Below are 10,547 nucleotides of genomic sequence, written 5' to 3'. Positions count from 1 at the left end.
CTGACAGGTCTCTGGGATTTATCTTAGGAAATGGTATTAAAGGGAACGTTGCAAATGGAGTTAGATATGTGACCATCTGTGTTTATTCTCTGACTCACCTTGCTGGGGTTAATGGAAGTGGAACCACACCAGGGTTAAAATGAGTCATAGAAGTAACTTTTGCACCGTGAAGGAAGAGAATCCATCACTGGGTATATCACTGAATTGAACTGATTGTTGCAGGCACTATAGAGACACCCATTATACTCTCTTCTTCTGTCTTTCCCTTCATGATGACATGACATGACATGACATCACTTTGTTTCATACATTTGTAAGCACTTGATGTATCTTACCTAAAGTACATTCTTGAAACTCTTCTGCCATTTGTAGAAGTACATCTGAAAGCATCAGAATAATATTTTTATGTCATAAAACATTTTATGTTTGAAGTATAGGCCTTTTAGAGATATTACTACCACTGACAGCTTTCCAAGGGCTTTTTTCTTTGATAAAAGCATTCAAATTGTGCCATTTTGTCCCATTTGTTGGTTGAAAGCACTGGAGACTGGATGGTTGAAACCCTTTGGTTTTAATAGCCACTGTCTTTCAAAAGGTCAATATGTTTTCTTGTTTGTTTTTTGAAATAAATGAATACTTATAATTCATCAAGGACACAATAAATTAATCAAAACTGACAGTAAAAACATTTATAATGTTACAAAAATGTCTATTTCAAATAAATGCTGTTCTTTTGAACTTTCTATTCATCAAAAAATCCTGGAAAAATGTATTATGGTTTTTCACCATTCAATCTACAAACATGATCTTGACTTTATTTCTTCAAAACAATGACATTTTGATGAATCTTGATGAGTTTGTGGCTTGATATCTAACGAAGTTGTCCGGAAGAAATAAATGCAGCTTTGGTGAGCACTAGAGACTCCTTTCAAAAACATTTCAGAAATCGGTTTCACTTTATTTCGATGGTCCAATTTAGACATTCTACTATTCTAACTATATTTAGACATTCTAACTATAATTAACTTTGCAACTACCTGTCAATTAACTCTCATTAGAGTATTAGTATGGGTCAGGGTAAGGTGTTAGGATTCAGGTTAGTAGATAAGTTGACATGAACTTGCAAAGTTACATAATAGTCAGTAGTGTGGAGCATCAAAATAAAGTGTTAGCAGATATTAAGCTGACTACTAGTAGTCTACTAATACTCTAATTGACATGTAGTTCCAAAGGTACTTAATAGACTGTCTAAAGTAAACCATCGGTTTACTCCCAACTCTGTGAACATTTATACAATAACACAATGCATGCATTTTTTTTTTCAAGTAAATATATTTGTACTTGAAGCAGAAATGACCCTTTAATGTTCTTAGATATAATGGGTGCAGATAATTAATTTGAAATGCCTGATTGAGTTTCATTTGAGCCATGCCTCTATCCATATATCCATCTATCTATCCATCCATCCATTTTGAGTGAGGCATTTCTGAATATCTCAGTATTTGATTTGTCTGTCTTTTAATTAATGAAGAAACTTGAGGATCAAACCTGAGGATCATGTTCTTCAGAATGATTTGAGATTCTCCAAAGAAAATCTTGAGCTTCAATAGAAAACATCTGACCATCTGTACGAAGAGTCACATGATCAATGTTGTCACACATTTTCTTCTTTCATTAGTGACCCAGAATCTAAAATTCAGAATTCATTGTGAGTGAAATTGAACAACTTTTTCAAAAAAAAAAAAAGAACAAAAAAAGTTGTTATAGCATGACATGTCAAATATTAAAAGAGGGGTAAGATGGTCCCTATGGGTTCAGTCAATAATGTAAAATATACTAAATCAACTATTCTATTTATTTAATAGAATAAGTCTCTTCGATTTCATAAATATAAAAGGTTAAGTATTTTTTCTTCTTCAAAATAAAAACTATAACTGTTATTCCACAAATCTAAAAACAATGATGTGTCAACAAATCCCTCATTTAAAAATGGACGCAACAAACTTTTATATTCAACATAATTCAATGTCATAGATCACTATTTTCCATTGGTTTGGCTGACTAAATCTCACAAATGGTGATATTCAGATGGAATGACAAAATAAAAAAAAAATTTAATTTGAATTTGGTGTGCAAATTCAACGTTTTTATGTTTGAGTTGTAATAAAATAACTAGGCATTTTGTCATATTCAATTGAGTTAAAACCAACAATTTTATTTGAAATGCAAATATAAATGCAGAATGTGTCAGATTATAAAACATGTATTTGATGTCAGCGCATCTAGACTAGAGGGATAATACTATCTTCAAGATATTCACTGATTCTGGGTTGTTGTTGTAGTTTTTTTTTCCATCCAAAAAGTGCTCCTTATACTTTCTATAACACCCAGTTCCTGTGAAAGACGTGCCACTGAGCTCGGGTTAATAACTGCTGCGGTCTGTATCTATATTATTATATAACAAAATTACTATTCATCAGCTTCCAAAATCTGCTCTCAGTCGCTCGTTCTTACTAAAGTGAACTACCATTATTGCGTATTATAGGCTAATCAAGCCCTATTCTGCAGATTGAGTGATGTGACAGTTGCTCATCAGAATTAGCATGAATATGAAGGGCAATGCTAGTGTCTGTGGAGGGCAAAGATGCAGCTCTTGCTGAGACAGGGATTCATGACTATGAATAGCTATAGGCTACTTGATTGAGGATATAAAGTCTCTATATGGCTTCATGTAAACTCTTTTGTTATTGTAGTGTTCCCACTGTCATTCAGATTTTTAGGAATTCTGTTTAGTCCATCTTTTGCTTTTGTAAATCTCACAAAGTCTCATGGAAACAGAAATGAAGAGGCGAAGGTTGTTTAATTCATTGTATTCTCTTCTTCTGTGTGTGTGTGTGTGTGTCTGTTCCCTGTTCCCATCAAAAGATCTGAGGGCATTTTAACTTAGTGAACCATCTCTGATTCTATTCATGTTGGCTTCCGTTAAAAAAGGCCAGTACAAATGATTATTCACAATCAAGCACAGTACATTTAATTAAAATCAAATTGCTATGCATCTTTACAAGGCATTTAGGACCTATACATTCTCTCTGACCATTTCCTTTATGCGCCCATGAAAATGACAAATTTGAATGAATGCAAATGCACACGAATATATGTTTATAGAGAAAGTATGAGAAATCGATGTAATACACTGTACATTTACTACATTTTTTATCCACCATAATTTAAAACAGGGTTTTCAAAACATTTTGAAGTCAAGGACCCCAATATGGTGACATTTAAATAGGCAAATGTTTGTCTGTGATTGGATCATTATTGCTGTGATTATTATGTTTCTAGTATGTTATGTTTGGCAACAGTTCTTCTAACCCTAACTGATGGAGTGTGAAGCTTTTCATTTCTTAAACAACCATGTAAACAACATATTCCAGGATGACAAATGACATAAACTCTTAAGCATTTGCCTATTTAAATCCAAAAAGCAACCTTTTTGGCAGGACAGTGTATATTCATACGTAAATGCCCATTTACACTGTATGAGAAAATATTAAACATGATTCAATAATTGGCTTTTATATTGTATTTGTTCTAAAGCCAAAGCAAGTGATTAAAATATCTGGAAAATTCACAATTTTCTAACTGCTATTAGAGTTCAGTTAGATGCATAAGCTTTTAATTCAGTTTTCTTTTCAATGCAATAGCAGTTTTCACAATCACACAAATATAATTTTAAACCCAGCTTTATAAATGAGCTTATTTTGCCTTACAACCAAGATAAAGGCAACAGAGGCAAAGGGAAACTGTGTAGAATGACACAAATATACTAAACTATTCTTTAACATATTTGTAGGTCATAGTGAAAGAGTAATGGCCACTTGGAAAAATATATATATTTCACAAAACAATGCAAATTTGTTTTGTGATAATGAATAATGAAATAGTAATAGAAATAGTAAGAATATTCAATTTGGTGAATGTGTTTAAAATCACTGTGTTAAACATGTTTAATTCATATATTTAGTTAACTGAGAGGTTAATGCATTTTGAAAAAAAATGGTTATGTTTTTTTTTTTTCTCATACAAATGTTCTGTTTAGCTCCTAATGGCCTTTGTGGGGCCCCGGACCCCAGTTTGAAAACCCATGATTTAAAATACATCTGTCCTGCTTTTTAGTAAAGGCCTGTTCACACCAACAAAAATGTTTGGGAAGAAAATTGTAAAAATCCGACATTTCCAAAGAGTAAAACAAAAATGAAAACACAGACAGACTGACAGTAGATGGTGCTAACACAAAAGTAGAAAGCAGCGCAGAACAACTTCCCAATTCTGACACCTGTCTGTCACAGAGAAGAAAGGAAGTTTCACTCATACAGCCATTCAGATTTTTGTATTTGCTTTTTTTTTTTTTTTTTTTTATCAAACCACACCAAATATAGGCTACAAAGAATGAGCGCCAGATCTGGATCCTTTCTGTATACTATTTAGGGATGTCCCGATCCGATCCACGGCATCGGTATCGTGCCGATACTGGCCCAAAATGCTAGATCGGATATCGGAGGGGAGAAAAAAATGTAGGCTATCCGATACCCATTAGGGGTGGAACGGTACGTATTCGTACTGAACGTACCTTCGGTGCATGGATTTTAAAATAAATAAATCTCGCGTGCACATTAATTAATGTAATACGGAACTAACGTTACTGTTAGATACGCGCATATGCGGGTTCTTTAGGGACACCTAATCTGTAGCCCGCCTTAGCTCTGAACGCGCGTCTATATCCCTTCAAACACTCACTTTATGATTATACGCGCGCGGCGCGTCCTATTCGCTTTGGACGCGCGAATGGATTCAAACTGTTCAAGCATCGAACTAGACGCGATAGACGCAAATTTGACGCTCTATTCGCGCTTGGTGTGAACGCAGCAAAATGAACAGGCTACAATGTCAAGATTGCAATGCTGGAGTGTGTGTTTGTGTGTGTGTCAGAGAGAGAGAGGCATGGGCGCGATCGAACAGTGGAAACGAAACATAAAAACATACTCCGTCATTTTCATACAGGACATCATTAAAACTGCAAAAAGTGTTTAGCCTACTTATATTTGTGTAAAACACAACATTGTGCTTTTGTCAAACTGTAACTGTCACCCAACCAAAATCACACACACACACACACACACACACACACACACACACACACACACACACACACACACACACACACACACACACACACACACACACACACACACACACACACACACACACACACACGCTGTTTAAAAGCAAAAATGATCTCATCTTTTGGACATTCATCATTGCATTGGTTTTCATTTCCTAAAACAGAGCACTAATCTGTTTATTTTTAAGTTACACATTCTACATTGAATAAAAAAGAAAATCAAATGTGTTCTTTAAAAAGTAGTATTATTTTATACAGAAATAAATTATTTATAATTCAGATGAGAGTAAAGTTAAAGTTACTTAAAATTTTAAGGAAACAAATATATTGATCTGAAATATAGCAAATTAATTTTAAATTCATTCAGGTTACCAAACATATCTCAAGGTCTTTTGAATAAAGGGTGGCAGTCTTTCATTATCAGCTGTTGTTGTGGACTATATACTGGAGAAGTATTTGTTCTCCATTTGAGTGAGATGTTTTTATGTGGCTAATTGAGCAAAGTGCTTCCATTTATATTTTATTATTATTAGTATTAGTTCAAGAATAAAATAAAAATATCGGATTGATATCGGTATCGGCAAATAGCCAAAGCTGCGGCATCGGTATCGGTATCGGAAGTGAAAAAGTGGTATCGGGACATCCCTAATACTATTCACTGTGTCACCTAGAAAAAGAGTCTGCTCAAGTCATAGCTCGATGTAACAGTCTCTGCAGTGCAATGCATACTTGTTTTCAAGTAGCTAAAGTTTAATGAGTGTTGATCATTGTTGTATTGGCTGCTTGCCTAGTGTTATTTTTCTTATAATGCCTATAATGTGCAATTAAATTGGACGAAATGTGAGTCAAAAGAGTTTAGAACACAAATTTGGCACATTAACTGCATGTGAATGTTCGACTAGCTGTTCATTCAAATTAAATTGTTTATCACACTTATTTTATTGCATTTTTGCATGCGAACATTGGTCTTGGCCTTAATTCAGAATTTATGTACAATCAGTGATGTCTATACAAAACAGTGCTCTTTATTTACAGGAAGTACATGGTATGTATCACCATGAATGTGATGATGCAATGTAACTGTGGATGCCCTTACGAAAAATAAGTTTTCAAGTGTTCTATTAGTATACTTCTTTTAAATTAAAAATAAGTATACTTTCAGTCTACATTTTATATTCTTCTCAAAAATATGCTTTATGTACTTCTCAGAAATATACTTAAAATTACACTTAAGTGTACTTGACTTATACTGAGAGAAAAGTCCAAGTATATTTGGCCTGTACTTGTATTCAATCTTTTGATTTGATTAAGTATTCAAAGTATACTAGGCTTGTAGTTGTGTTAACTCTTTTGATCGAGTAGCCTATTAAATATACTTTTTTTTTCATACACAGTCTTATGAAACTTACATTGTTTGAAAATATTGATTAGAATATTGATATAAAACAGATATGTTTCTAATTCTGCGTATTCTGAATTTTTGTGTAGGCTAGTCCACTGGTAGTGTATAGGAATTTACTCTAATTCTACTTTTCCCCACCATTGACTGAATTTTCCAGCTATCCATGTTTTCACTGGTATACGGTAAGGGGCGCTATGACACATCTTCTAGTACAGAATCTCCGGATCAAAACACAGGAGAAGAAGAAGCTGAAACAAGCGATGGAAGATTGCTCACTCAAATGTAATAAATAACGTGATCATCAAACATTAAACAGCGTGTAAATCAAAACTGCTTAATGTTACCAAATGAAATAAAGCGTAACCCATGAAGAGAAAACGACTGTGAAGCTTTGGGGGTTAGGGGGTTATTTGATTTTCTCAACTTTTTTGTTTAAAATGTTGCCGACATTCAAGTGTTGATTAAAAAAGGATGCATGAAGCTAATAAAATGTTTTTTTCAAATTAAAGTACAGTTAAAGGTATTTTTCAAGTGTAAAAAAAATAATATCTACATTTGAACATAGTAGTATACTGCAAGTGCAAAAATAATATATAAATAGTAAACTATAAGTATAATATTAAGTTCACTTAAAGAAAACTTACAAGTATAAACTACTAAACTAGAGAGTACACTACAGTGTACTTTCAGAAACTAAAAAAAAATACTACTTGTATTAAAATAGTACTATTACGCTTATAGTACACTTAAATGTATACATACAGGTGCTGGTCTTAAAATTAGAATATCATCAAAAAGTTGATTTATTTCAAGAATTCAACTTAACAGGTGAAACTAATATATTATATAGACTCATTACATGCAAAGTGAGATATTTCAAGCCTTTATTTGTTATAATTTTGATGCTTATGAAACCCACTTATGTTAAGCTTATGTTGGTCCACTGTGCTGTCCACTCAACGCAGCCGTCTACCTGGACATTTTCAGAGCACTTCATGCTTCCTTCAGCAGACAAGCTTTATGGAGATGCTGACTTAATTTTCCAGCAGGATTTGCACCTGCCCACACTGCCAAAATAACCAAAACCTGGTTCAATGACCATGGTATCACTGTGTAATTACTGTGTGATTTCATGTAATATTCTAATGTTCTGGGATTTTGATTTCGTGGGTTTCATAAGCTGTAAGCCATAATCATCAAAATGATAACAAATAAAGAAATATCTCACTTTGCATGTAATGAGTCTATATAATATATTAGTTTCACCTGTTAAAGGAGAACTCTGGTCAATTTTAACATTGAGCTAATTTTTTTGTACATTTGGAGTGCTGTCAGTACAGAGAACAACGACAAAAATCGGTGTTGCCTACAACGTGTTATCCTCTTTTTAAAATTTGCACCCTGTTGACTTCAATGGGGCAAGTTTTAAACCTGCTTTTAGCCTCTTAACATCCTTGATGTGTCATTACAAGTGCACAGGTCATGTGAGTGATTCCTTCGGAGTGAATGCGGGTGAATCTGACTGCAGTAGATGTGAAAGATATGAATAAAAATGATGTTTATTCAGCCAGCGCACATACCTGTATTTACATCCTGTTTTCGGTCGAAGTCCACAGTAGTCGATTGTCGAGTTCACGCGCGTGATCATAGGTACTAAACCTATGCGCGTGAACTCGATAATCGATTGAGCTCAATGTTAAAATTGACCGGAGTTCTCCTTTAAGTTGAATTCTTGAAATAAATCAACTTTTTGATGATATTGCACCTGTATACTAAAAGTGGGCCAATTTAGTCCCAAGCAGTAGGCTATTGAAATAGTACACTTACAAGTTTACTACAAGTACACATTGATATTAGTATACTTACTATGTAAAGTATACTTAAAAATATACTTGAACATTATTTAAGTATACTTCATAAAATTAACTTGAAGTATACTTCTTTTTCGTGAGGGTGGTTACGAACACGAACTATGCTACGTTACATTAGAATCACATGCTTTTTGACAGTATCGCAAGACAAATGAACAATACTTAAAGAGATAGTCCACCCAAAAATGAAAGTTCTGTCATTATTTACTCACCCTCATGTCGTTACGAAACCTGTATGACTTTCTTTCCTCTGTGCAACACAAAATAAGATGTTTTTGGGTGAACAATCCCTTTAAGTGCTCTGTGTCCTTTCAGGTAACATGCGCCTTTACTACAAGTTCGATAATTCGAGATTGCTTGTAGACATTATCTTCTCTGAGAGGCTTTGGGGAGAAACCATCTGGCTGTTGTTGGAACACCAATCAGAAAGAGTCTCTACTGACACCTGGCTCACGGCACCTTGTCGCCGGCCAGTTTTCTGCATTTTGAGAGAGAGCAAACTGGACAGTTTAGAAGAGCTGGAGGATCTAAAGACAGAAAGCATCCTCTGATGATACTTGGACCTGACTGCTCTGGCAGAACGGTACAGATCGCCCAAGAAACAATAACAGATGGGATTGAGGCTGGAGTTAGTAAGGCCCAACCACTGTGCGAAAGGCCGAGTCTGCAGAACCCAGTGAGGAGGATGAACCTCGTGGTCAATGAGGATGTCTGCCACGTAAAGCGGGAGCCAGGAGCCGGCGAACAGGAGGACCAAAGTGACCACCACCTTGGCGATCTTCTTGCGCATCTTCAGACGCGAGGCGTGTATGGCCAGGCTGTGCGGATCGAAGTCTGCGAAATTTTGAGAAGCCCTCCAGAGCTTCCGGCCCGTCAGGAAGCTGATGATGAGGTTAAAGGTCACAGGGATGCAGTAGAGAGCTACGAAAAGGAGCACGTTGTAGACCTGCTTGAGTCTAGCCTGCGGCCACAGCTCTCGGCAGATTGGCACGGCGATGTCGATCAAGTGGATCTTGTCCAGCTTGATCATGAAGAGCAAAGGCGCACAAATGGCAGAGGACAAGACCCACACGCACACAATGGTGATGTAGATCTTCTTTTGGGTGAAGTACGAGAGGGAATTCAGCGGGCTGTGAACGCTGTAGTATCGGTTGACGCTGATGACGGTCAGGCTGAGGACGCTGGCCGACACGGACACGGCCTGGATGAAGGGAACGGCCCGGCACAGGATGTCTCCGTACACCCATGCGGTGTAAATGGTGTGGCCGAGGGTGATGGGCATGCAGATGCAAACCACCATCAGATCACACACTGCCAAGTTCACGAGTAAATTCCGGGTGGCACTGATGCTCTGCAGTCTCTTACTCTTCTGGCAGGTAAGCATTCGAATGGCCATTAGATTTCCAATGAATCCCACCACGAATGATAGTGAATACATCACCGTGAGAGCTATAGTGGTGGGCTCTTTGATCGTCAGCAGAAGCAGTCTCTCCAGCTCTCCACTCTGGTGGAGGTAAACATCGCTCATGAAGTCCTCGGCACCGTGGAAAGAGACATTCAACGACAGCAAGGTGTTTAAGAGCATATGCTCCTTTTTCAGCAAACCTGCGGTGAAATTCATATTCCTTTTGTTTCCCTTCCGGAGATATGCAATGTTTTGATATGCGGTAGTTGGAATCCAAAGGCTGCTTCAGGCATGCCAGAGTCGAGTAATAAAGCTTAAGGCATCTTCATCTTCAGCCCAAACGACTAAGGTAATGAAATCCATCATTTAGCCAACCGCCCTCTACGGAAACATGGCACACATTAGGAGGGAAATTAAATTACAAGAAAACAAGAAATCCGAGCAATTGCATTGACTTAACCGTAAGCCTTAAAATCGACTGCCTGATCAATGATAGATAACACAGATAACTCTCTCTTTTAATATTATATTTTCATTTCATTTTCTTTTCAATCTTCTCTTTTGTAATACAAGATTAAATTGTGAATTATGCAAACAATAAGTCGCTGTTACAATAAATCAGCTGCTTAAGCAGAATAAATAGTGTATGATATTGTGTGATATTGCTTAAGGACATAATTTGGCAAA

The 10,547-nt window shown here is 36.1% G+C and overlaps 1 protein-coding gene across 1 annotated transcript; it reads right to left on the bottom strand.

Annotated features, from left to right (window-relative positions):
• Positions 1-8,786: 8,786 nt before the first annotated feature.
• Positions 8,787-10,092, bottom strand: LOC311276810 (QRFP-like peptide receptor; the record flags this gene model as incomplete). The annotated part of the gene is made up of 1 exon (XM_084386738.1): positions 8,787-10,092. Exon 1 carries the CDS (start codon positions 10,074-10,076, stop codon positions 8,787-8,789), a length of 1,290 nt encoding a protein of 429 aa, XP_084242864.1. The 5' UTR covers positions 10,077-10,092.
• Positions 10,093-10,547: the final 455 nt, after the last annotated feature.

Source organism: Rutilus rutilus, assembly GCF_951802725.1.
Source record: "Rutilus rutilus genome assembly, chromosome: 1".
Classification (NCBI taxonomy): domain Eukaryota; kingdom Metazoa; phylum Chordata; class Actinopteri; order Cypriniformes; family Leuciscidae; genus Rutilus; species Rutilus rutilus.
This window is presented reverse-complemented; position numbering and strand designations above follow the sequence as displayed.